Source organism: Arvicanthis niloticus, chromosome 11, assembly GCF_011762505.2.
Source record: "Arvicanthis niloticus isolate mArvNil1 chromosome 11, mArvNil1.pat.X, whole genome shotgun sequence".
NCBI classification, from domain to species: domain Eukaryota; kingdom Metazoa; phylum Chordata; class Mammalia; order Rodentia; family Muridae; genus Arvicanthis; species Arvicanthis niloticus.
Genome location: NC_047668.1, coordinates 40,507,593 through 40,520,945, shown reverse-complemented (window position 1 = coordinate 40,520,945; position 13,353 = coordinate 40,507,593). Strand labels below are relative to the sequence as shown.

General features: G+C 42.8%; 1 protein-coding gene across 1 annotated transcript; it reads left to right on the top strand.

Moving 5' to 3' along the window:
- The first annotated feature begins 357 nt into the window (after positions 1-357).
- Positions 358-901, top strand: LOC117717374 (tubulin alpha chain). The gene has a single exon (XM_034514673.2). The coding sequence runs from the start codon at positions 398-400 to the stop codon at positions 899-901; it is 504 nt and encodes a 167-aa protein (XP_034370564.1). The 5' UTR covers positions 358-397.
- Positions 902-13,353: the final 12,452 nt, after the last annotated feature.

The window sequence follows — 13,353 nt, the reverse complement described above, 5'->3', positions numbered from 1 at the left end:
AGGCTTCAGCTTGTTTTCTTTCTCCCAGTGTGATGCTCCTGAGGAATTCTAATTCCTGGGGCAGGGATGGCAGAGTTTCAGAGTTAGGGTTGAAGACAGGGAGGGCATCTCTGTAGAATGTAGGAGTAAAAACGTCTGCCAGGATGGCCACAGGGGGATGGCTGCAGATTCTCTCAAGTCCAGGCCCAGAAGCCTCTGTGTCGATTCCACCCAATAGACCAGCACTATGGCCTCATTCTTACAAATTCTTCTCCTCCCAAGGAGATACTAGGTTCAAGGTGGTCACTCCTGAGAAAGATTCCTAGGGAATTAACTTAGATGAGCTGCAAATAATACCCCAGAGTTTAGACTCAAACTTTGTGCTGCTGTAAATAAGTAGAATCATTCTTCTTAAGATATGCAGTACCAGCTGTCAGTGGCAGAGATCACCAACGCATGCTTCGAGCCAGCCAATCAGATGGTCAAGTGTGACCCTCGCCATGGCAAATACATGACCTGCTGCATGTTGTACAGGGGGGATGTGGTTCCAAAAGATGTCAACGCGGTTATTGCTACCATCAAGATCAAGTGTATCATCCAGTTTGTAGATTGGTGCCCAACTGGTTTTAAGGTGGGTATTAACTACCAGCCTCCCACCGTGGTCCCTGGGGGAGACCTGGCCAAGGTGCAGCAGGCCGTGTGCATGCTGAGCAACACCGGCGCCATCGCGGAGGCCTGGGCCCGCCTGGACCACAAATTTGACCTCATGTACGCCAAGCGGGCCTTTGTGCACTGGTACGTGGGAGAAGGCATGGAGGAAGGGGAGTTCTCAGAGGCCCAGGAGGACCTAGCAGCACTGGAGAAGGATTATGAAGAGGTGAATTCCGTGGAAGCAGAGGCAGAAGAAGGGGAGGAGTACTGAGCTCACCCATGGGTCTGGCTGGCAGCCATTCGGTTACATGTTCCCTGTTCCCCGATATGTTTACCTAATAAAGTTTCTAAGTGGAGGCAAAAAAAAAAAAAAAAAAAAAAAAAAAAAAAAAAAAAAAAAGAAAGAAAGAAAGGCAAAGCAAAGCAAAGCAAAGCAAAGCAAAGCAAAGCAAAGCAGTACTGCTTTAAAATTTTCCGTTTTCAAATGGTTAGCTAACAGGGACACTGGCCTGTTTCAGAAGTTCGAATCTCTTTATAAGTTTTCCAGATCAAAGTAACCCTCTGAATTTTCTAGGCAACAACTTCTTGGAGGTAAGAATTTCAATGGGAGACTCAGGAAACGTTTCTATTGTGTTCTTTGGTGCAAAAACCACTAGGAAGTCTTCAAAGCTGCAGCTGTGTCTTGGGTTCTTTTTGAACAATAGATAAACCAGATTCTTTGTTAAAAATTCTTCTCCTTAAGCCTTCATTGTGCTCTGTCTTTCCCCCCAGGTAGTCTCTCTAGTTTGGTGGGTTGGGCATTCTTCTAGATCTTTTTCTAGCATCTACTTACTCTTCAACAGAATAACCATGTTCTTTCTTTACTTGATCAGTTTACTTACCCTCAGCCCTTGACCCTTTTCCTCCCACCTGCCTTGGGAAATAGGGGGGCGTTTTGGGGATCCTTTGTGGGGTATTTAAGATGGTAAGAATTTTAAAGAATCTCCATTACAACAAAATGGCTTAAAAGTCATCTTCTAGCCCCAGCCATCAAATGTTATAAAATATAAAATCAGGGAACTGAGAAAAACCTTAATTGGTGTGGCAGTTTAAAAAAAAAATTGACTTGGAAAAATAGAGTGGGAGAGAATTTATAACTGTTTTTACTTTCTCAGACACACGCAGTTTCTTCTGGTGGTTTACAAAATTGGATTTTTTTTTTAATGTCTCTAAATGTTCTGAATTAACACTCCTCTGTGGACTAACAGCTCCTGTAAAGTGGGCTGAAGAAATGAGAAAAGGAACTAGGGAGTGAGGGAAGGCTGTATCTAAACACTCCACTTACAAGTTACCTCTGGAAATGCCTAGTCAGCGCTTCCTGCCACCCGAAGTGCTAGGGCTTACTCTATTGTGTTGACAAGCCATGTGAGGGCACACATGCTGAACAGTGGTCTGGATACTTCTCCAAGCACTTGCTGGCTACCACCCTCCAATGGTATTTGCTTCCCTTTCACCTTCTGAAGTTAACAAAACAGTGTTTTCAGGCTCTAGAACTCCAATGGGAAACTAGGTAATGCCAAGGATCCTGATAGCATGTATAAATAGTCATCAAAACCCAACTGTCATTGCTTTCACTATTGAAATGTGTTTGATGATATCCCCAAAAGGCAGGCACAGCAGTGTGTGTCCTGAGATAGGACTGTGCGGCATACACTAGTCTACACTAGTCTGCAGCTTTCTTGGAGAATTCCTAAGCAGCCACCTATAAAGCCAGCACATAGGAATGAGACCCATTCCCAGCCTTGGACAGGACCCTGCCTATGCTCCAGGGTTCCCCTCTAGCAAACTAACATGCAATACGTTGGTCTACTGAACGTGTATAGGAGACACACAAGTGGCCAAGTCTCATGTCTGATTCCCTCATCACTTGTATCATGGCTGAAGGATGGGGAGATACATGTAAATTACATATATATTATTATGTAAGAAACATAATATGTAGTCTGTCAGTCTTCAGTATTTTGGCACTGGGAAGATGCATTAGTTGGTAAAGTACTTGTCATACAAGCATAATTACATGAATTCTGGTCCCCAGCATCCATTTAGAAAAATAAAAAAAATGCCGGGCTCAGTGGCCTACTCCTTTAGTCTTCTTCTTTGGTAGGTGGAGATGTTCCACCCAGAGTTCACCAGCTACCCAGCCTCACCAATTGATGAGCTACAGCTTCAGAAAGAGACCCTTTCTTAAAACAGACAAAAACAATTGAGGAGCACAGCTGATGCTGATGCTGACTCTCTGGCTTCCTTATATGAGTGTTACACACACACACACACACACACACACACACACACACACACACACACACACAGAGAGAGAGAGAGAGATAGCGAGAGTGAGAGAGAGAAATTAAAAATAGTTCTGTGTTTTACTGAAATGTTTTATTTCTAGATATGCAGTTGAAGACAATAAAATAGAAAGGTTCTATGTGTTCTTGACCTGGTCTCCTGGACGCTAATGGATACTTGTGACCTGTGCATTAGTTCTAGGAAATTTTGTGGATACTTGGGGTCATGCCCAGTGACTCCTGTCCCATTTGCTCATATCAGTGTTTCTTCCATTGTGTTGTTTTCCATTTGTCAAACAGCATACCCTCGTGTGCTTATTTTGCATTTTCTCTGGTGCCCCATCGCTTTATTATGTATCTGCACCTCCACCAATACCATAGACCACACAACTATAGCTATGGAACTTTTCAAAATTATATAGACTGCTTCTTCTCACTTTATGTATTTTTTTCCAAAACATGTTTTAAACATTGTGAGTTCTTTGTATTTTCATGTGAATTCCAAAGCCATCTTTTGTATTTTTATGAAAAAATGGCAACTATAGTAAGCATTTACATCAATCTGAGACTGGGAATGACTGCTCTGCTGCCTTCTATCCCATGGGGATGGTGTGTATCCTACTGTTGCTGTGATAAAGACCATGACCAAAAGTAACTTGAGTCGGAAAGGGTTGATTTGGTTTAGATGTCAGGATCACAGTTCATCCGGAAGGGAAGCGAAGACAGGAACTCAAGCAGGGCAGGAACCTGGAGGCAAGAACGGAAGCGGAGACCCCGGGGCTACACTACTTACTTGCTTACTTATCATGGCTTGCTCAGCTTGCTTTTCATGTCACCCAGAACCTAGGGTTAGCACCCCCAGTGAGATGAACCCTCCCACATCAATCATTAATCAAGAAAATGGTTCACAGGCGTGTCTACCGGCCAATTTGAAGTAGCCATTTACTCAGTTGAGGTGCCTCTTCCCAGATGACTCCAGCTTGTGTCAAGTTGAAAAAAAAAACAACACACAACAAACAAAAACCAAAACGTAAAAAAAAAAAAAAAAAAACAAAATCCAAAACCTAACCAGCACAGTGTCTCTCCATTAATCTATTAATGAACATATTCCATAGTGTGTCTTTTTCACTAATTGACATATTTCTTGATTTCTTGTATTAATGCTTATGGTTCTTAGCCAATCATCTTTCCTATGTTTTGTTAAATCTACTCTCAGGTATCTATTACTTTTTGAGCAGCTAAAAATACTATTGTACGCACAATCTCACAGCTCACAGTATTCCGATGTGCATTTATCTTTGGAATATTTATCTTAGATCATCTTACACCTTGCCAAATGTACTGCGTTTAGAAGCCTACCTGTTTTGTTGGGAGAGATTCCCTGGGATTTCCTATGTAGGTGGTGATGAGGTATGCGCGGACTGGGTTAGTTTTAGTTCTTCCCTTTTGATGTGTATGTCTTTGTTTTCTTCTCTTCCCTTATTGCATCATCTAGAACTTTCCATGGCATGTTGAATGAGAGCAGGGAAAGTGGGCATTTTTGCCTTGCTTGGAATTTGAGGATGGAAAGAATTCAGTATTTTACCATTAGGGAGAGTGCCAGCTGTATTTTTATGTAGCTGCTTTTTATCAGGATGAAAAATTTCCCTCTACTCTCATTTTTCTGAGCGATTTTTACCATGAGTAAATATTGGTCTTTAGCAAATTATTTCTGAGGATCAATACATACCACCCTGGGATTTTCTTCATTAGCTTGTTAGCATGCCTGATCAGACTGATTGATTTTCAAGTATTGAGATGCTAGTGTGTTCTGGGAACAAACTACTCCATATGGTATGCAACTCCCCTTACTGTTGAATGGTTTCTGTTTATTAACATTTTGTTAAGGGGTGTTACACCTACATTCATGAGGAAGATTTAGCCAAGTGTCTTTTTATTTTCTACTGGTTTTGTCTGACTTATATATTTCTCAGCATGATAGTAGCAGCTTTCTAAAATAAGTTGGGAAATCTTTTTTTCTGGAAGAGACTGCAGAACTGGTATTATTCTTTAAGAGTTTGGTAAAATTCTTTGATAAAATTGCCTAGGCCCAGAATGTTCTCATCTGGGTGTTTAAAATGTATACAGTTAAACTTCTTTAATGGTAATAATATTATTCAAATTATACATTGATAATGCACGAGTTTCCATGGTTTGTGATTATTGAGAAACTGGTCCATTTAATCTGTAATTGTGGTGGTTTGAATGAGAAATGTTCCCCATAGGCTTATGCATTTGAATATTTGGTGCTGTATGGGCAGGCTTTGGGCATTTATAACCTCCATCCACCTCTCTCTCTCTCTCTCTCTCTCTCTCTCTCTCTCTCTCTCTCATCTCTTTCTTTCGCTCTCTCTCTGCTTTCTGTGTGTGGATGGAATGTAGTCAGCCAGCTTTCTATTCTCACTGCCACGGCATGCCATGCCTTCAATGTCATGAGATCTCAGGCATCTTTTCTGAAGTTCCTTTGAGTCATGTTTTTATTTTTATTTTTTTTTAATTTTTTTATCACAGCCACAGAAAAGTCACCAATGCAACTGTCACACTGTTGTGTATGATTGCTCATGACTTCTTGATTATCTTACTGTCTGTGGAGATATGCACTCTTCCATTCACCAGTGAATTCTGTCTTTTTTCTTATGAAATATTGTGAGTTTTACTGACAGCATCAGTTACTTTTTTGTCGCTGTGACAAAATATCTGACAGACAAGCAATCAGAGTTTCTTCTGACTCACAGATTCAAGAATTCAGCCCTGCTGGTGAGGAGCATTGGTGGCCAGAGAAGATGCTTTGTGACAGTAGGATCCTGTAGAGTTGCTTTTCACAAGGCTGATCAGGAGGTGTATTCTGGGCCTTCTCTCCCTTTTAAGGTCTTGAGATAAAACTGCAAACTAACTTAAGACTCTCGTTACCAGGAAATTTGGGGAGTCCCTTCATGGTTGCCAGATGATAACAGGAAGATTGGGGTTCCCATTTGAGCTTCTTAGTCTCATAATAAAAGAATTTTAAAATGAATTAAAATGGAAGCGCAAGGAGGATCTTGCTAGAGTTTAAAGGAAATATTCCAGGGCAGGGGAGTTATAAATCTTGGCAGGTACCCAGAGGAGGAACATGGAGAAAAGAAGGGAGAAAAGTGGCCATGCCATTTGAGATAAACCTGTATAGAGGGCAGCCATATGGCAGGCAGGGGTCTTTAGAGAAAGAGTAAGGGAAGACCAGACTGCCAGAAAAAAGCATTCTTCAGTTATGGACAGCATCAAAAAGAAAGCAAAAGATAAAAGGACACAACAAAAAGTTGTGCCTTCTGGGGGACACAGAAAGGTAGACAGATCTCAGTGAACCTCATGGAGGCTTGGTTCATAAGGACTGTACTAGAGCAGGAATTCTGGGAAAGAAAAGTACATTATCTCACTAAAGGGCTTAAGGTTGTCAGCCTCCCAAGGGTGTGGTCCCTTGGCTAGATGACTTTGTAGCCCAGTGTTAGTTCCCCATCAAGGCCAGAGATTTTGTCTTGAGCAGAAGAAACTAGTTTTCTCTTGTTGCTTCTGTGCCAGTTTCAAACATTGGGTACTATAAGTTTCCATTTAGTATTTATTTAGCTACTCTCCACAAAGTTTTGTTTGATTTATACATATTTTTATAATTACCGTACCAGGTAACATTACATTCTTTTATGTTTCAGTTTTCCTTATTTTAGAATTATTGAATTATCTTCTATAAAAAAAGACTCATAGCTTTTTTTTTTTTTTTTTTTTTTTTTTGAGACAGGGTTTCTCTGTATAGCCCTGGCTGTCCTGGAACTCACTTGGTAGACCAAGCTGGCCGCAAACTCAGAAATCAGCCTGCCTCTGCCTCCCAAGTGCTGGGATTAAAGGTGTGCGCCACCAATGCCCGGCACATAGCTCTTTCAAGAACTGGTTTTGTGTGTGTGTGTGTGTGTGTGTGTGTGTGTGTGTGTGTGTGTGTGCATGAGCTTATGTCATGGCATGAATGAAGAAGAAAACTCTGTGGAGTCAGTTTTCCCTCTTCCATCTTTCTATGGATTCGGAGTCACCAGTTCTCATGGCAAGCACCTTCGCAGGCTGAGCCATCTCACCAGCCCCTTACTTTCTTCTTTCTCAAATTATTCTCCACTTAAGACAAAAACCACATCTGTGGAACTTCATGTGCTATGCGAATATTGCCTTTGTCTTAATGTCACTTATACCAATGTGGCAACATAGCAGACATGAGTGGGGTTAAGTCATGACTATAGAGGTTTCAACCACTAGTTAGTTGGCTCTGTCACCTGGAACCTAAGACAAGGTAGGCTACTGTGGTGTGAACCTGTGGCAGAAGATTCTCACTTCAACACAGCTAGAGAGTGAAGGAGGGTAGCAAAGGGTGACAGAAGGGACCAGAGTTGAGGACATAACCCCAGTGATTTACTTCCTTCAACTAGTCTCCCATCTCCTAAGATTTCTAACATCTCCCAAAATAGCATCATCAGGTAAGGGCCAAGATAACACATGAGCTTATGAGGGAAACTTTCACATTCAAAGCATAGGAAACCCATCCATCTACCCATCCATCCATTCATGCATGGATTCATTCACGCATACATTCATTTATTCCATGAGCATTCATTTATGCATGCTTGATTGATGTGCTTTGTCAGGCACTCAGAAAAATGATTCTCAAACTGAAAAGGATAGAATATAGATGATGCATATGTCACGTATTCTTATAACCAATATAGACTAGGCTCAGTTATATGCCAGGACTCTGTTCAGCCTTGTCCGTGAACTGACCTGCTGATCCATACTATAGATTATGTAGTAGAGAACTGAGCACTGCAAACATACTGCTCCTGTAATGTGGCTTGGCTTCTATGTGGTATCTGAATCCAGAACTTGGGCTCTTAATGCCTGTGCCACAGAAGACAGTGGGATGTAGTGAAAAGAAGTACCTAGTTCCCTGAAAGAGAGGCAGGGGTTGTTGGGGTGGGTGTGTTATAAGGTGGTGTCTAGAGAAAAGAAATGGGAAGTCCACTATTCTAGAAACAGACTTTTGGCCTTGCTCACGAATATATTGGCTGAAAAATAAGAAAATGCAAAACTAAATAGCTCTAAATGTTATAAAAAGAGGGGAGGAAGGGAGTGGGAGGGAGTAGCCAGGAAACAAGACTGACTGTGGGAGATAAGAGAGCAGTCAGTGGGAACGAGGAGCTCTCTCTCTCTCGCTTTTCACGACTTCAGCTCACAGACATATGCTCTGCAGTCTCCTCTCTCTCCCTCTGCCAAGAGCCCCGCCTTCGCCCGCTGGCCTTCAGCAGCTGCTCTCCGCTGATAGGCGCCCATCAGTAGTACCCAGCCTCATTCCAGTTACTTCCGGGGCACATCTTGACCCATGGACTGTCTAGATCCCTCCACTGTACATGGTAATAGAAGTGGCTATCACCCTTCAGATCCCTTGTCCTAATTTTGGGAAAGCAATTCTTTAAGCACTTCAAGTGTTAAAGGACTAACCCTTTCTATTTTGAATTTTATGAGTCGCAAATGACAACCTTGACGCCTAGTGTAATGCCAAGCGTAAAACACATGCCAGGAACTGGGGGTGTAGCTCAGTTGGTACAGTGCTTACCTAATGTTCACAAAGCTTTGGGCTCTATCCTCAGTCCCTCAGAGACCAGGCATGGGAACACATACGTGTAATTCCACTCAGGAGACAGGAGCAGGGGGTTAAAAGTTCAAAGTCATCCCTGGCTGGGGAAGGTTGAGGTAAACATGAAACAATGAAGTAAGTGTTTTATGGGTTAAAGTGCATGCCTCCCCATGAACAGACAAGATAGGTAGGAGAGAAAAACAGATATATTGATGTTCTGAACCTTGGTACCTTAGGCTATGGCCTTAGAGATGGTCTTTCCAGAAGGTTACCCAGAGAGGATGAGGTTATTAGGTTGGGCACTGAGTGACTAAGAGCAATAGAAAGGGAACAACACGGAGGGCGCTCACTATGTGAACATTCAATTACAGTCTGGCTGGGCTTCTACAGGCATGGCTACCCAAGATGCCCAGAGAGGAGACTTTTGAAGCTGGAGCTGGGCAGAGCAGATCCTAACTCCCAGGATGAAGAGTGGCTGCCCAGCCATATCTGGTACAAACTCCCACCATGGAAAATGAAACATTTCTCTATGCTTTTAGTTACAAAGGCCCAAGCAAAAATACACAATACATGATGTGTGTCTAGGGCCTACAGAAAGGAAAATGTGCCTTTCTTATGAGTAATCAGAGCTGTTGCTGGCCTTCAAGATGGTTTGTTTATTTGTTTCATTTTCATAATGATGGAAATTCAAAACTAAGAGTTTGGTTCTTAGGTGCTCTAATCTTACACTTAAAAAAAAAAAAATCCCTGTGAGTCTTTGATGGGAGAGAGAAGGAAGTAGGTTGCTTGTGGCATCTGGGACTGCATGTGATGGCAGGTCCACCTATAAGAACCCCAAAGGCTCATCTCCTGGAGCTAGCATTCAGTCATCAGAGGAAGTTCGAGTCATCATGCACTTGCGAGGAGGATTTTGTCACGCACGGATTGGTACCTGGCAGGCTCCGTCTTTCCTAGGATTTCTGCCACCAACTGTCACTACATCGTTTTCAATTTGCACATCCCTGTCACTGCCAAGCTTGAAGTACCTCTGTGCGACTTGTAATTACAGAAATGCTCCCATGGCCCCTCCCCAAGTCCCCAGAGGCTAAATTTGCACATGTTGACAAAGTAATTCCTTGATTTTGTTTTCTGAACAAGCACTGTTGTAAACCAGTCAGCGTCAGAAACAAGCAGTGCTTCTTCCTCTACAGCTTAATTGTTCTCTTGATTTCCAGGTTCGTCATCTTTTATGAAACATGGCGTTTTCCAGTATCTTGTATGTAAATATAGTCATGAGAACATTAAGCTTGTTTGAAAGCTCAAGACATATGACAAATGGAGGTTTCTCAGGTACTCCCTGAGGGTCCTGATGGTGGTCCCTAGAAAATGTGAAATAGGAGTTTAAGGACAGACAACCCTGGGGCATTCTGGAAATGTAGGCAGGGTACATGGGCACTCAGCTGCTTATGGCCATTTCTTGTTGGCACTTTGACTATTTGCCATGGTTTCCAGTCATATGGGGGCCACCTTACACACCACTGATATGGTCTCTTGGTTATAATGTATCCCAGTGACCAGATGTCACAAAGTTAAGGCAGGTCTAGCTTTTGACCAAGTCCCAGGCCACCACCTGGTTCCTGACTGTCCTGTGTCTTTTCAGCTCTTTCTCCTGGACATTTTGTCAGTTTTATTCTTCTGACTTCAAACTTTGGCAGGAATCAGCCAACATGGAAAAGTACACAGTCCTCGGAAACAACAAAGCAGAATCTTTCCACCAGCCTCCTGCTCAGAGGAGAGCCCAGGATTCCACTTTTTTCCTTGTATAAACCTTCACAACCTTTCTACACTGCATTTTTCTGTTTCTCACAGTTTGTTTACCTAGGTTTTCTCTGTCCTCCATACCCTTGCACTGATTCAACTCAAGTGGCCACCATTTTCCTACCATTCAGGTTAGGATGTTACTTAGTTTGGACTTTTCTTGATTTTGGAAGCATCTAACAGGGTCACTTGAGCAGCTAGTGCTGGTCTGGCTCCTGGTAAGCAAAGAGGAGCAGAGAGGAGGAGGGGGGGAGGGCAGGGGTAGTCTGCTCTACTGGTACTCTAAGAGTGACATTCATTCCCGCAATTCTATCCCCCTACACGCCCCTACCCCTATCGTTCAGCCACCACCTTTCTCCCTCACTGGTAGTCAGTCGTGTTAAGACTCACACCCACATGTGCACTATCCCCCTATCATCTTTTCTCACCTGGTTGGAGGTGTAGGTGAGAAGATCCAAAGGTGCTTCTCTTGGCAGGAAAGATGCACTCCTCCAGGCTGTCTCTCCTCTCTTCTCTGGAGAAGTTAGTGCTTCATCTTCCCTTATATTTTTATAGCATGTTCAGTGGCTAACACATAGATTAAGCCAGAAGTTGCCATTTTTTTTCTACAAAGGGATAGAGCATAGATTTTTCAGCTTCTGTAGGCCTTGGGGTATCTGTTTTCTGTAGTCAGCTCTGCTGTGGTATGACAGCAGCCCTGGTCCCATGTGGAAATGAGTGATGCCATCGTGTACAGATCATAAGGCCGATAGAATTCAGTCCGAGAACACCAATTTGTCCATAGAACAAATAAACTTTGTGTTTTGATAGATCTCTTAAAATAAAAGCAGAAAATGAATTCAGCATATTATTATTGCTTTTCTAGGATATCGACAGTGACTGCGTGTTTATTTGTCTGATTTCCTCTGGTCCCGGAATGAGCCGGCTTTCGTGGGAATGCAGTTTCAATTTGATTAGCGCATTGACACATCATCTCTAACCACTGCTGATCCTTTTCAGTCATGCACACAGATTCCTTACATGCCACAGGGGCATGTGACAGTGGCTCTCAGAGCTGCAGACTTACTATTGAGACTGTTCATTTTTAAAGGCTGTTTTCTCTCTCAGAAGATTGGGTTTTTTTGATGTCAACATAAATAGCATTTGACATTTCACAGTAGCATCAGCAATAAGCACTCAGTGCAGGGTGGGCAGGAGAGGCAGCTGGACGTGTGGAGGAGGCCTGGTTTTGTGGGATCCCATGGTTATTACTCTTCGTGGAATAAGGATGGTGGTAGCAATCACCTCATCTTTGGCTCCGTTTCATCTCCAACAGGGAAGATGTGATCAATCACCTCAGGAACCACAGCAGACTCTCCAGCACCAGGGATGACTCCAGTGTGCTCCCTGGAGGCGGTCTGACAGGAGTATCCATCCATGCACCTATCTACCCAGTGTGACCCAGTGACTTTCTCTGTTGCCTCTTGCTGCCATAGGTGGGCTGTGCCTATGTTCATTACTGTAAAACTAAGGGGAAATCCTGGCAACCCACCCAGCTCTCAGACAGTGGAAGTAGAAGATTTGATCAAAGTGAAGAGGATCCCGGCTCTGCCTCGGCCGAGGTCCCTTATTTACAAGCAGCTGGGACTCGCTCCTACCTCTAGATGAGACACATAAAGATACCACAATGGACGCACATTTAGATGCATTGCCTGGAGTGTGGAAAATCAAGAGAGAGACTTTCAGAGAGTAAGAACTTACACATTATGGCCTCTGAAGGTTCTTCAGGCTATTTGGCTAAAACCCTTCTGTGTATAGGGATATATAGGTTGGATTTAACCACAAAGTAAATCTTTTATATCCAAAACTAAACACTGTGTAGGGCGGAAGAATTTTTTTTTTTTTTTGGAGATTTTCATACTCTGTAATTTCTTGAAGGAGTTTCATGCTTTATTTTTTTAGTCACTTCAAAACATATCACAAGCTTATGAATTCTACCTTGGATCTCCCATTCCACCATCTGGGACATGAACAGGACTGGAGGGGCCCCAGTGTGACATTTCTGGGTATTTTCTATGTTGTTTTTTGTTGTGCACTTGGTGAGATATGGAGGAAGCATATGTAGGGGTAGTGACTCATCTCCAGGGAAGATTTCTTGGGATGAGATGCCTTCAGTTGTAGTTTCCCAGTTGTAACCTGCCGAATGTTTCCGAAAAGGAAGCAGTCTTTGTTCTATTTCAGACTTTCAGATGAGCGACCCAAGAGCAGCTTTCCGAGCCCAAGTTCCTCTCTCATTTTGGCTTTGTGTCACTCTCACTGAACCCTCCCCGTGACACCCCCCCCCCCAGCATCCCTGGGTCTTATTCATCACCATATCATCCTATCCAGGTAGCTGGGGAGTGACATTCAGCTTAACACAACTCTCAGTTAACACTGAGGTATTGTAGGTGTGTCCAAGTGAAAGGACGGTATTAAATCAGGAAGAATGTCAACAAATAGATGGCCACATGTGTCTTAGTGATGGCAAAAGTAAATATTTAGTCAGCACAAGCTGTTGATGACAAGAACTAACTCTGTGGGAGATTAAGGCCAAGTGTGTGTGTGCTACAGGCTTTGAAGTAGAGGCATCATTCAGAAACCAGCCTTAATTTACTAAATGGTAAGGGGGTCCCATGTACCCTTGCTTTAGAAACTCCATTCTTCATGTTTGGCTTCAAAGCCCCAAAGACAGGAATGTGTTTGAGATGTAGATTTCTTTCACAACAAAATGAAAATGTGAGAAGCGTACACTTCTCCTTAGATTGCAATCTTAAGCATTTATTTTATACTTATAGCATGGGAAATGGTGAAGTGTGAGAGACTGTTTGTTGAGCTTGCTGAGCTTAAGATTTTTTACATTTACTTATTTACAGGTATATGTGCATGTGTACATGTGTGTATGAG